Genomic DNA, 13862 nt, shown 5'->3' with positions numbered 1-13862 from the left:
TGCCCTATTCTCTCCAAGGCCACAGCTCTCCAGGTGGCAAAGATGACTGTGGCTCCACAGGCACCAGCCCCCTGTGCCCATTCCTGCCCCTGGCACAGGCTGACACCAGCCAGCTGCTCTTACCCCTTCACAGCACTGAGAGGAACCAGTAACAAGCTGCAAGGGAGCTGGGGGACTTGGGCATCTGGAGCAAGGCTGGGCACTGCCAGTGCTGGGAGCTGCTTTCCCACCAGAGAGGCAGAGCCAGGTCCCAGGGGCAGCCAGCACCCAGCTTTTGGGACTGTTACACTGGAAACCTAGTCTGGGCTCCCAGGGGGGTGTCAAGGACGGCAGCCCACCCAGCCACCCCACAGCACCCCATGGTGCCCAGCCACCCCCAGTTCGGAGCAACCCCAGCTCACCTGGGTCCTGGCCACATCCTACATCACTCAGAGTGGCAGCAGCAGCAGCAACCTCCTCCCAGGCTGGGCAGGAGCTCCCCAGCTGCAGCTTTTAAATGCTCTGGGCCTGCAGCTGCAGGTGATCGTGTCAATGCCCACCCCCATCCCCATCCCAATCCCAGCCCCACTAGCCCCATTTTAGCCAAGGCAGTGCCAAAGCCATGTCCCCTCGCCGTGCCACAGACAGAGAGCACAACAGACCCTGAGAGGCTTTGTTTAAAGAGCTTTATTAGCTGCAGCAGGTCTGGTGGCGGCAGGCTGGGCGGCACGGGCGGGGGCAGCAGGGCAGCAGCCCCTGGGCAGGGAGGCTCGGGACCCCCCTGTCCCCTCCCCACAGCTCTGTCCCCAGTGGCAGTGCACACCCGAGGAGCACTGGTGACAGGCTCTGTCCGTGAGCCAGACCCTGGCCAGGGCACCGTGGTGGCCTGGCATGGGAGGGAGGGATGCTCAGCTGGCAGGAGGGGACGAGAGCCTCGCTGGCACGGGCAGAGGGATGGAGGGAGGGCAGGCGGGGCTGGCGGATGAGCCCCTGTCCTCCATCAGATGCAAAGGGCAGGAGGAGCGATGGCTGCAAGAGGCTGGCTCCGACGGCACGGCTCCCTGGGCACACACGGAGCACGGGCAGCTGCCTGGCTGAGCGATGCCCGAGCGTGCCAGGAGAGTGCCAGGAGCGTGCCATGCCGTCCTTCCTCTGCTGAGCTCAGGCCTTGACGTGCTGGGGGGCTTCGGGGCAGGCAGGGGCAGGGCAGGACAGGATACACACGGGCTGTAGGGTGGAGGCTGGAACTTAGATAAGCACTGTGGGGCTGGAACGGAGCAACTAAACGGGGCAACCTACGGGAAAAGGCGGCTGGTTCTGCAAAGCACGAGGGAGGGCAGGGAAGGTACCGTGGGCAGGGGGGTCTCCACTGGGTGGAGAGCTCGGGCGCAGCACAGCTCATGGCACTGCGGTGGCATCAAGCAGCAGGCGCCCACCCGCAGAAGGCTGTGGGGATGAGGACCACCACGTGGGCACACGGCCTGGCCCCGGGCACAGTCCCAGCGATGCGCCCCTGGCACGGACACAGTCCTGCTCCCGCACCGAGCCCTGGCACCGCTGCACCGCAGGGCTGGGGGGAGAAACCTGCGGCGGCCTGTGGGAGAGGGAGGCGGTGGGGGGTGGTGAACAAGGTGGGGCGGTGGGACCAGTCTCTGGCAGGGGGTGCAGGACCCTCGATGGCTCCGCTGAGTCCAGGGCGGGGGGGGGGGGGCTCCAGCGTCCCCCCACACCGCCCGCCTACAGCACACAGGACGTGTCTGCCGAGCGCTTCTTCAGCTCCCTCCCGGCTTTGTGGTGGTGGTGGTGGTGGTGTGCGTGGGCTGAGCCCGGCGTGGCGAGCTCTGCCAGCGGGGCCCCCCGCAGCTCGGTGTCCTGGGGGTGCCCCGGGCCCCCCGCCGCCTCCACCCGCAGGTACGCCTTCACCTTGTGGTGCCGCGCCTTGCCGTCGCTGGAGTCGATCACCCGGCACTCGTACGTCCCCTCGTCCTCCAGCTTCACCCGCGACAGCCGCAGCTTGTGGGAGATGTTGCTGCCGACCACCTTCACCACCTGCAGCAGGGCAGGTGGCGGGTCAGGTGGTCCCCAGGACTCCCACTGTCCCCCCAGACACCCGGCTCAGTGCCACCTCCGACCGCGTGCCACTGTTCCACGGCCTGGCCACGCTCCGGGCAGGACATGGTGAGGGTGGGCAAAGCCGGGCAGTTGGCGCTGGGGGGACCCAGCGGGATGATGGAAGCCCTGGCTCGCACCCAGCCACGCAGGGCTCGGAGATCGATGCGGAACCACGCTGGCTAATTAGCTTTTCTACCAAATTGATTCGCTCTCAGTATTTATCACCCAATGAAATTTAAGACTTACTCACTAGCCAGAGCCGTGGCTGCTCTGGGCTGGGTCAATAAATCAGATTTATAACCCGCCCCGAGGCCCCTGGCTCCGTTCCCTATAATCACACTGGATGGCAAAGGCCATTTTTCTACTCACCGCTGCATTTGTTAGCTGAGGATTTTATGGTGTTTGGAAACGGGGCCGGAGAGAGGCAAAATCTGCCCCAAATGGCAAAGGAGGCAGTGTGGGGACCAGGACCCCTTAGTGTCCCCACAGCCACACAACATGAGGGCAGCCAGCGCATGCAGGCACATGCAGACACCTGCACACACATGAGCACACATGAACACACATACACTGCTGTATTTGGCTGCCCTGCACACCATGGCCTGCTGAGAGGCAGCTGATGCCACAGCTCATGGCCAGGGCCACCCCAAAGGGCACCTCGGGGCTGCTCAGACCCCATGTGCAGCCGTGAGTCCCAATAAAGAATTGTCAGGAGTGGGGGTCTGAACAGGACAAGGCAGGGGGGCAGGAGCTGCCGGGTCCCAGTGCGAGCATGTCCAGATGCTGAGGCTGTCATGGGAAAGGAGTTTCGAAAAAAAAAACCTCTTTGTTGGGAGAGCCAGAAGTCACCGAAATTAATGGCTGGGAAATTTAGAACGAATAAAATAAAACCCCAATTTGCTGGTGCCGCCAGTGGCCACGGAGCCGCTGCCCAACAGGTCACCGAGCCTCGGGAGGGAGGATTTTATGAGCATCCATAACTCCTGTGGCTCCATCAGCACAGACAGGGCAGTGATGGCCCTCACTGACCATGGGAACAGGGCAGAGCCCCTGGCACAGCCGGGATGGGCAGATGTGCCGTGCCCAGCCCCAGCTCAGCCCTGTGCTGTGCAGGGTAAAAAATAAACCCAGACCCGTCGTGTTCCCCTTCTCCTCATCCCCGCAAAGCGCAGTGGCTCCAGGCAGAGCCGGTGCCTCCAGCACCAGGTGTGTTTGGTGGATAACAAACGGCCAAGGGGTTCCTGGCACGGTGGCTCTTGAGTGGGATTGACATCAGCCCTCACTGTTTGGTGCTGCTGTTTGTTCCCAGTCACCCGCTGCCATGGCAGTACCACAAGTTCCATCAGAACCACATGTGTTCATTTACCTCCTCCATTCTGTAAACACTTCATGATCAAGGACATTCGAAATAACAACAAACAAAAGAGGTTTGAAGCTCCAGCCTCTCCCTGCTGGCTGGATCTGGAGGAGGCAGCAGAGGTGTTGCACCTCTAGCAGTTCAAGATAAATCCCAGTTACGCTCGCACACACATTGATTCCATCCCAGCGTGCAATTAACTGCCTAATTATGCTGAGATGAGAGGGAGTGTTGGCCCCAGGATGGCTCCATGCACCTGCCTTGGCCCCTCCTGCCCTGGGAGCAGGGCTGGGGTGGGACATGGGGAGCAGCACCCTGAGCCTGCAGGCAGGGTCTGGCAAAGCGTGGCAGAGCCCAGGCTGCGGCTGCTCCAGCAGCAGCCCTGGAACTTTGGTGTTTGTGGGACAGAGAGCCACAGCACTCCTGTAAGAGACAGATCCTTGAGGAACCTGCTGAGGTTTGGATATGGATTGTGGGTGTGAATTGATCAAAGGGGACATGGCCCCTGGAGGGGGATTCCTTACCAGCAAGAGAATCACGTGCTGGGCACTAAGAGGTGATGCCCTCCATCAGGAAGGGTTCTGGCATTGTATTCCTTGTAAAAGACTCTTGGTCCTTTCCTGGGGATGAGGGACTGATCCTGGGCATCTGGCCAGCCCCATCCCCCCTTGCTTGCTCAACGAGGGAAAAATGGAATAGCCAGGAGAGGCTGGCAGGGCAGGGGTGATGGTGGGAAGCACTTTCCAACACTGCTCTGTGTCTGTGGCACCCCCAAAAACAAAGCCCCCCAAGGCAGGGAGAGCCAGGGGCAGGTGCTGGGCAGTGGAAGGCCAAGAGTGTTGTATTTAACTGATTAGTGACTCCTCATTCTGCTCACATGAGCCTAAATGGCTTTGGGATGCTAATCCGCTGAGCCAATTGGATTATTTTATCCCTGGCATTAATGTGTCGCTCAGATACCGGACAGGGCTCAGGGTTCAGGCTGTGCCACTTGATGCCAGGGAGAGAAGGTCACCCCCAGCACCAAACCAGGGCAGACCCAGCCCTCCCACCCCGCTGTTCCCAGCCTGTGACACGGCAGCAGAACACCCCAGTGAGCCCTCAAGTGCAGTCCCCCCAAGAACCATCGCCCAAACTCACGCTGATTTTGGTGGCGTCCTTCCCGGGCTCCTCCGGTGGTGACGATTTCAGCTGTGGGAGGAGCAGCATGGGGAGAGACCAGAGAGGGAAGAGAAATGGTCAGCTCAGCTGGGAGAAGGCAGGAGGCCACCAGACACCTTCCCACCCCCAGGATGGCTGCCCCAAAGCAAGGAGGAAGAGGGATAAGGGGCAGGCACCCAGGGCAGATGGAGGCACACCAGGCACCTGGGATGGGAGGAATTGGCAGCACCACAGAGGGCAGGGGGCACAGGGTGATCACCCACAGGTCCTCCTGCATCTCAGCTCCGCCAGCAGGAGTTCCCCATGATCCAGGACTGGGGATGGAGCCCCCATCACTGTGTCATCACCACTGCAGCAGTGCCCCACATCCTTGGAACCCCATCCCCAGTCACTGCCAGCACCTGCCCCCATTGCTACCAACAATCCCCTTCCCACTGGCTGAGCATTCCCAGTGCCCCCACCACCCTTGGCCCTTGGCAATGCTCCCCTGGGCAGCGCTGCCCCGAGGCTTCTCAATTTATGGCAACACCAGCAGCAGCTCTGCCAAAGACAGGACAATAAAGGCTCATTAAAATCCCCAAAGCTGCTTCCCATTCTTTGGCCCTTATCTCTGTGTGAACAGAGAGAGAAATAAAGAGAGGCTGTTTGCTGGGCCAGTACACAGGGAAACAGGGAAAAAAGGGAGGGATGGAGGGTGCAGGGCCACAAGGGATGAGCTGGTGATGAGGTAGGCAAAGGCACAAGCACAAAAACAAAGATTCTGCCTTGGTCACAGGGATGGGCCAGGCGGTCCCTGGGCTGGGAAGGGCAACCAGGACAGCCTAGCCCCACTGGCCCCAGAGCACCCTCAGTGCAGCAGGGGATCCTGCACCAAGGGACCCCCCAGGCTTCTCTCTGTCTGTTCAGAGAAGGGTGAGACCCTGCTCTGCAGGTCCAGTCAGCACTGGGTATGCTGCTGTGGTATGGAGTCCCCCACCAAAACCCAACAGTGGCTGCAGGCAAACCCCCTTCCTTCCCCTGGGCGAAGCAGGGAAGGGCTCTGCCTGAAGGGCTCTGCCTTTCCGTGCTGCTGCGGAGAATGAGGATGAGGGGCATTACCTGGCTGGAAGCCCAAGTCTGTTTGTCCGTCCAGTCCTTGTGGTTGCGGACGTACCACCACTGGATCTCGAGGGAGTAGGAGGGGGAGCCGGTGCCGCGGAAGGAACACGCCATCTCCACGTCCTCGCCCGCCTGCGCCGTCATGTCGTGGGGGATCTCGGTGAAGAGGGCTGCGGGACACAGAGCGAGGGCTGCGGCGCCTGCCGGGGCACAACACCCTCCCGGCAAAGGACAATGCCTCCAGCCACGCCAGTGAGGTCACCAGGAGTGCCTGAACCCTTCCCCAGCCAAACAGACCCCATCCCCTCAGCAGAGCAGGCAGGTCCCTGTCATCTGCAGCTTCCCCCTACCCACACCGGTGACCCGTCCCCAACCCCGGCAGAACCACCCGGCCTACCCAGCCCCTGGCACTTCGCAGAGAGCAGTGGGAGGAAAGGGAGGAAGCAGGAGCCTGTGGCCCCCCACTCCCACGGCACCCCTGGGACCTCTGCCCCAGAGTGAGTGCGGGACCCTGCGTGCCTCCGAGGCGTGATAAACAAATAAAGCACAATCGCATCTCTCTCAGATCAGGGCATAAATGAAAAACAAATCCTCAGTTAATGCGGCCCCAAACAGGCTCCCACACGCCATATGGTTTGCTTTCCTCACTCAAAACAAATATTGTTCGGAGATGTAATTAGAATTCTTTTCATCTCCTCTGGAGAGATTGTTGTTCCTCCGCACAGACAGCCCCGGCGTGCAGGGCTCCGCCGAACGCTGCCGCCGCTTCTGCCACGGCTCCTGCATGGCACAGCACCGGGACAGGGCTGCCAGCCCCTGCATGGCACAGCACCGGGACAGGGCTGCCAGCCCCCTGCATGCCCCATCACTGTCGTGGCTGCAGAGGCTGCCCTGTGACTCCTCTCTTCATCTTCACCCACCACCTCCTGCCGCCGGCGCTGCCGGCTCACAGCCACTGCGAGGTCCCATCGGTGCCACCAGAGCCCCCTGGGACACACAGCCTGCCGGGAGCAGCGCTCTCACCAGCCCTGATCCCTCTGAAAACCAATTATTATCAGCCCAGACGAAAAGTTAATACCTCTAATATCTCCCCGTCCCTCTGGACGCGTGGAAATCCCATCCACTTATCGCTTTCCTTTAATCCATCTCAGCAGGGAACTGAGGAAAATACCCAACACCAGGGTTTACCAAGGCCAGGTCTCCTGGTGGGGTTCCCAGTGCTGTTCCCACACCCCGTTTGCCCAGGACTCAGCACCAGCAGCCATTTGGGTTCTATGTTGGTGAGTGGAGGGAGCTGCCAGTGAAGGAACAGCTCCAGGGGCCAAGGGCTGTGGCAGGAGCAGGAGGGTCTTCTCGACACAGGGCAAAGGCTTCCTCTGTGCTCCCACCCCGGTGGTGCTGAGGCTGTTGTGTCCAGCTGTTAAGCAGCACTCGCCCACCCATTCCCTGGTTGCAGCCCCACAGGCTCTTGCCCCACAGGATTCCTGCTGGCAGAAGTGATGGCCAAAGCCAGCGGGTCCAGCAGAGGCTGTGCCAGCCCCCACAGGCCCCACAGCTCCAGCCTCTGAGGGCTCCAGCTGGGTCCAAATAAAATCTGCTCCCACAGACAGGAATTCAGCAGATGAGCAGAGAAAAGGTTGGATTGAATCAAGCACCTTCTTTCTTTCTGATTTCAATTGAGAAGTATATGTATTGATATGCTCCAGGGCTCATCCACCTTCAAGTGCATCCAGAGGAGGGCAGGTCCCACAGATGGATGACCAGGGTCATCACCTTTGCTGGGGACAGAGGTCTCTCAGATGTGTCCCATCGTGTGCCCTCCCAAGTGGATGCCTCGGACCTCAGGTGCCTGGACAGAGGTGATGTGGTGAGGACAGGACTTGATGCACTGCCCGGCCCCACATGAGCAGAGGGGATCAGGACCCCACCAAGCAGCCCCCAGCCATGAGTAGCCCTTGGCTGGGCGTGGACCCTGCAAAGGGGAGGCCAAGCTGCCTGGACCCTGCTCCCACCAACACTGGACAGGTCACCAACACTGGTCAGTGCCCTGACCCCTCCAGCACCCCAGCCCCCAGCCCACCAGGCCCCTCTGTCACCCAGCACTGTCCCTCTCCTCCCCCTGACATTGGTGCGGTGTCCTGGTGGAGGGAGGGGGGGGCCGTTGGGGGCCGCTGCTCCGCGTGCTTTATGGCCTGCTACCTGTCATAAACTGAGAACACCAGGATCGATAAATCTTCCAGGAAACAAAAATCAGGGGAAATAAAATGAACTCAATGGGGAAACACAGATAAACGGAATTGAAAACGCCTGCTGGGACAGCTTGGTGCTCTCATAAACCGGAGGCAGACGGGCTGTGTGCTCCCTCCCTGCGGCGGCACCGTCCCTCACCGCGGTCCCACACCACAGGGAGGGGGTCTGTGGGCAGCGGGGATGGGGCAGCCCCCACCTTCCCTGTGCTGGGGCAAGGGCAGCTCATGCATTGCCCTGAGTACCTGGAAATGACCCACAGAGCCCAGCTCCAGTGGCCCCCCACCACAGCCCTCACGAGGCACCAAGGGCACCCACGGCTGGAGCAGCGCCGTGGGCACGCACTCAGGCTAATGTTTGTGCAAACATGTACTGGAGGGCAATTAAATATGCATTGGACATTTGCAAACGCCTGTTAATCACCCGGTCAGCACAGGTGCCTGCTCCAGGAGGGATTTTCCCCTAAGCCATGGCAGTGCCAGGTAGTTGGAAGCCTCTTTCTCTGCCCAGCAGAGCTGGAGCCCCTCACCAGAGCCACAGCTGGGCTGGTGGGGTGGCACATGCCTGGCAAACAGTGGGGCTGGGGTCTTGCTCTGTCCCATGCTGGGCACGGACAGGGGCTGAGGGAGCTGAGGGGCCTCTCTGCACTCGCTCCTGCCCACTGACATGTCCATCCAAACTCTGCCCTGCATCCCTGGCACGGGGCCGGCTCCGACCTGCTCGGTTTGAGCTGCACCACTGCAGGAAAAACAAACGTGCCTGACAGCATCCGCCACTGCTGGCACCCTCCCCAGGCACCCACGGCCCCTCCAGCACCTTCTTCTCCCCAGGCATCCCTGACCCGTGTGGCTAACGGAGCGACAGCCCCGGCTGCAGCAGCACCGTGTCAAAGGCACCTGAGCAAAGGCACCCGGGGCACGTCCCGGCACACACCGAGCAGGGACCCAGAGCAGGAGGGATCCTCTTGGGTGCCACAGGAGCCCCCACCCATTGCTGCGGGCTGCCTGAGCAGGACACACCCCAGGAGATCAGGAGGCACCCTCTGGCTGGATCCAGGAGCAGAGGCCTGGGCACTACCCAGCGGACCGGCCGTGTGACCCACACTGTCCCCACCGCGGGGACACCGGGTCTGCCAGCGGCTGCTGCGCAAGTCGGGCTAGAGCCTCCCTCTCCTTCCCACCACCGCTAACAGCTGTGGATGCATCTCCTGCTGACAAGCCTGCGGGCAGGGATGCTGACCCCAGGGCGCCGAAAACACATCACGGTGCAAACCGCTGCATAAACACGGCGTGACGGCGGCACCGGTGAGAGAGGGCAGGGGGCTCTGGCTCCGGCCGCTGAGCTGGGCAGAGGGCTCAGACAGTGAGCACTGCTCTCCTCCAGCGATCCAGCCACCTCCCTTCCCACGAGACACGTCAGGCTGGAGCGCTGTGGCCGTGGCTGAGGCCAGGAGGCTCCCGCCACACGCTGGGGGTGGCAGCGCGATTGCTCTGCCCCTACTTACTGTCACATTAGCAGCAGAAGGAGCTCAAATTTGCAGCATGAATTAAAAACAACAACAAAAAAAAATCCAGCTAATTCAGTGACTGTGATCAGGCCAGCGTTCACCTCACCGGGAAGATGGAATTAACCTTGAAACCAGGAGGTGTTTCCAGCAGTGCCCCAACACGTTTGGATGCTCCAGCTCCTGCCCCCGGTACGTCCTGCTGCCTGGATGTTGAGCCACCACAGGGAGAGCTGCCAGTGGTGAGTTCCCCAGCCTGGCCCCTGCTACGTGAAGCTTTACCCAGGCAAGGGGACTCACTGCTCCTGGCTGGCTCCTGGGGAGTCGCAGTTCTCAGACAATTCCCTCCCAAGGGGCTCAAGGAAGAGCTGTTATTTGATAGCATAAGTACCAAAGCCCTAAAATGGCCTGTTTTGATAGCTCCCAGTGGGACCCCAGCAGCATGTGCAGCCATCCTGCAGCCACCACTCGCTCTGGTGCTGCTCTCTGCCAGCGGATGGTTCCCAGCAGGCAGGAGCTGGGATGGGGCTGACCAGAGCTTTGCTCTGCTGAAGATCAGCCCCCTGGTCTCACACCCTGCACCCAAAACATGAGCCACCGGCACTGGCAGCCACTGCTGAGAGCTGTCCACACCACACACAGTGCTGGTACCATCCCACAGAGCCAGCAGCACCTGGTGCTCACGGACACAGCCCCCTCCTGCCCAGTTCTGCCAGGCCCATCACTGGTGGGCTCATCCCAGTCCAGCTCCACACGGAGCACACGCTACAAGGCACCAATTCACCCAATACAACCGAGCCCAACCAACATCCCTGGTGCCCAGTTGGGCACCCACTGCAGATGGAGCTGTAGGGAGTGGGCAGCCAGGCAGGAAAGCAGCCTGCAGGAGGGGATATGGCCATGGAGAAGAGGAGCTCAGAGAGAACCAGAATCATCAGCAATGGGGCTGGGAAGGGCTGTCTGTCCCAAGGCTCACGAGTCCCACTCAGACTGTGAACCAAAATCCCAGAGGAGCTATGAAGGGGAGAGCACTCCCTGCCTAGGTGCCTGCCTGTCCTCTGATGAAGAGGGGAGCAGTGGAGATTATCCAGCTCCCTGGCCCCCTCCAGGTCCTCACTCCAGCCCTGCCGTGCTGCCCACGGCTCCCAGGCCGGGCACAGCCGTGCCGGCTGCTGCTCTGATTCCCCCCTCGCTCATGGGGAACGTTATGATTAAAATTAGCTGTCACTGTCCTAATGTAATAATTCCCAGTGTCTGGCCCGTCGTCTGTCAGCCGCTTCAAGGGAAGAGAAAGCCCAGACGTTTGATGAGGAGAGGTGTCAGATGTAATTGCGCTGAATGACTGCACGAACAGCAGCAGGAAAAACACATCGGGTGGAGAATTCCCATCAGGAAGTGTGAAAAAATCCGGCAGAATGCAAAGTGTTTATGAAAGTAATTGATAGAATAATCACCGGGGTGTGCAGGAACGGAGCAGGGCAGTGCCCTGGGGAGCCGGGGCCCCGCTCCCTCCAGCCTCGGCTCTGCTGACGGCGAGGAGGTACCGCCTGCACACGATGCTGGGAAGGAGACCGGCTTGTCCTCCCCACCGCACGGCTCCCCTGCCCCGCTCCAGAGCTAGCAGGCTGGGAAGGTGGCTGGAGCTTCCCAGCCAGCGCGTGTGAAAGCCGATGGCAGCAGCCCGGCGTGCACAGGCTGCAACGGGGGGCATGAATAATTGAAGGCGCCAGCCTGAGGAGAGGAGAGAGGGGGGAGAGGCAGCGCTGTGGGTAGGGGAGGGATGGCGGGAGGGATCCTGCGGCTCAGGCGCTCTCCCAGGGCAGATGGAGCCCATCCTGGCTCCATCCTTACCCAAGGCAAAGCCTTTGCTGTGGGGACAGGGAAAGGACTTTATCTGACTGTGACTTTTCTCTCCCCCACAGCCCTGGCTGCCCTGTGAGCAGAGCCCACTGTGGGGTGGCAGGATGGGGGAGCTGCCCGCACCCCAGGGGTGCTCATGATCGCCCGCCCATGCCTGCGGAGCACATGCTGCTCCCACTCAATTCCCTCACTGTGAACAAGTTAAAAGGAAGAGCGAAGCCACTCGCGGGCTGTGCCAGAGCCTCGCGACGCTGTGGAGGCTCCTCCAGGCCGCCAGCCCCGGGCAGAGATGGCGGCAAGCTCCGGGCACTGCCTGCTGCGGGCAAAGCCTGGCAGGACCTGACCAACCCCACCAGCCACAGCCAAATCCATCCCACTGGCCCTGCCTCCTCTCCCGCTCCACATCCCCGACCTGCCGGACTCTTCTCGGTGCGGAGGGAAAGCTGTAGCAGCCTGTAATGAAATGATCAATCTCCAATCTGCTAAACAGCGATTTATACAGGTTTCCAGCACGCACAGCTTTTATCAAATTGGTATTCACCTACTGAACACAAACGGCTTATTATACATGACCCACTTATTCACTGCTTTTCAGTATCGTTAATAAAGGTTTCTGTTGTGATTAAGTGAGTTGCTGCAGAACTGCTCGAGTAGCAAGCTGTAATGTGGCTCCAAAGTGCACTCACCCTCCCAGAATATTTCTTCTCCTTGGCTCCCTGCTCCCTCACAGCGACCATTTCACTATTTATTTGCCTATTGCTGAATTTCTGAGGGGAGCGGCGGCGGCTAATGGAGGCTCTTCACCCACCTCTCCTTCTGGCATGCCAGGAAGGCAGGTCTGGAAACTCTCCCGCAACGATCCCCCAATGCAGAGGCTGATCACCCCTTCCCTGGGCAGGAGGGTACCTGCTGGCCCACGCACGCTGCACCGCCGAGGGACATCACAAACGGCGGGACACCTCACACCTTCCCCCCTGGCACGGCCCGAGGTGCCGCGTGCCTGGAGGCTCCTTGGGGCAGAGAGTGGATTCCTCTGCATGCCGGAGGCTCCGGAGCTGGGCGAGGGGGAGAGCTGGGACCCCGGGCACCCAGCACGCTCCCGTGGTCACTCCTCGGGCTCGTATTTCACCCCGCGCGTGTCACCCCAACAGAGAGCGAGAAGGGTCCTGGCAGCCTCCTCAGAGGGGGCTCGGTCCCCTCCTACCCCCTTCTCGGCACCCACAGGGAAACTGCCCCCACGCCAGGACAGGTTCATCACGGGAGAGTGCAGGATGCAGAACAGGCTCCCGTTCCCCAGCTCCGGTGGGTCCGAGCGGACCCGGCAGCAGCGACCCGCCGAGCCACCGCGCACCGGAGCGGGAGGCGGCGGAGCAGCCCCGCTGCCGGGGCGGGGGGCACCGCACGGCGGGGCGGGCGGCGGCACCGGGCGGCGCACCGGGAGGCACACGGACACGGGGTGCAGACGGCAGCGGGCACCGGGAGGCGCACCGGGAGGCTCACGGACACGGGATGCGGGCGGTGGCGGCGCCGGGAGGCTCACGGACACGGGGTGCGGGTGGCGGCGGGCACCGGGACGCACCGCGCAGAGCCCCGGACTCGTCAGCGAAGCGGCGGAGGCAGAGGCCGCCCCCCGGGCCCCGGGGACGCGAGCGGCGAAGCCCAGCCCCGGCTCTCCCCGGCCGCCCCCCGCTCCTCGGCGCCACCGGCGCGACGGACCGCGACGCGGGGCTGCCCGCGGCGGCGGAGCCCAACCGGGACCCCGAGCCCCGCACCCGTCCCGCTGCCCGGGCAGGGACCGCCCCGACCCCGCCGCCAGCCCCGCGGGGCACCGAACCCCGGGAGCGCCCCAGCGCAGCCGCCCCTCGCCCGAGCCCCGGCTGCCGCCGCCGCCGCCGCCTCACCGCTGCCCGTCGCCGGGGCGTCCCACGGGGGGTGCCGGGAGGCGGCGCCGAGCTGCAGGTAGAGCCCCAGGTACTGGAAAATCCCCAGGGCCAGGGCCAGGGCGCCCATCTTGCCGCGGGCGCGTCCGTCCCGGGGGCGGCGGCGCCGCCGGGCCGAGCCCTGTCCCCGGGGCTGCGCCGCGGTCCCGGCGCCGCCGCGCTGCGGAGCTCTTCCCTCGCGCGGAGGGCGCCGCGCGCCGAGGCGGTGCCGCGGCTCGCCCGGAGCCTCCCCCGCCCGGCGGAGGGATCCCGGCCCGCGCGCACCCCCCAAGTTTTTTTCCCACGGTTCATTCTCAAAGTGCGCGGGGCGGGGCCGCGCGCGCCGCGCCCACGCGGGACCCCTGACCCCCGCACTGCCCCCGGCACCGCCCGGCCCGCCACGACCCCCGACCCCGCACTGCCCCCGGCACCGCTGCCACCTCCACGGCCCGCCCCGCCACGACCCCCGACCCCCGCACTGCCCCCCGGCACCGCTGCCACCTCCACGGCCCGCCCACCGGACCCCCGACCGCACTGCCCCCGGCACCGCTGCCACCTCGGCCCGCCCGCCACGACCCCCGACCCCGCACTGCCCCCGGCACCGCTGCCACCTCCACGGCCCGCC

General features: G+C 62.9%; 1 protein-coding gene across 1 annotated transcript; it reads right to left on the bottom strand.

Annotated features, from left to right (window-relative positions):
• Window positions 1-651: 651 nt before the first annotated feature.
• On the bottom strand, window positions 652-13437 carry VSTM2L (V-set and transmembrane domain containing 2 like). Its single transcript, XM_050313917.1, has 4 exons — window positions 13220-13437; window positions 5708-5877; window positions 4589-4639; window positions 652-2028 (listed from the first exon to the last, which is right to left on the bottom strand). The coding sequence occupies exons 1-4, from the start codon at window positions 13326-13328 to the stop codon at window positions 1717-1719; spliced, it is 642 nt and encodes a 213-aa protein (XP_050169874.1). The 5' UTR covers window positions 13329-13437; the 3' UTR covers window positions 652-1716.
• Window positions 13438-13862: the final 425 nt, after the last annotated feature.

Source organism: Myiozetetes cayanensis, unplaced genomic scaffold (assembly GCF_022539395.1).
Source record: "Myiozetetes cayanensis isolate MyiCay16 unplaced genomic scaffold, myiCay2020 scf19, whole genome shotgun sequence".
Taxonomy (NCBI): Eukaryota; Metazoa; Chordata; class Aves; order Passeriformes; family Tyrannidae; genus Myiozetetes; species Myiozetetes cayanensis.
Note: the sequence above shows the minus strand (reverse complement) of the source record. Positions and strands in the feature narration are given on the sequence as shown.

Excerpts from the sequence above, each read along its gene's own strand:
- VSTM2L (XM_050313917.1), bottom strand. The coding sequence starts at position 13,328 with ATGGGCGCCCTGGCCCTGGCCCTGGGGATTTTCCAGTACCTGGGGCTC. Across the intron at positions 4,640-5,707 it reads AGACTTGGGCTTCCAGCCAG|CTGAAATCGTCACCACCGGA; the intron begins GTAATGCCCCTC and ends CTCCTCCCACAG. Across the intron at positions 2,029-4,588 it reads AGGACGCCACCAAAATCAGC|GTGGTGAAGGTGGTCGGCAG; the intron begins GTGAGTTTGGGC and ends GCCCTGCTGCAG.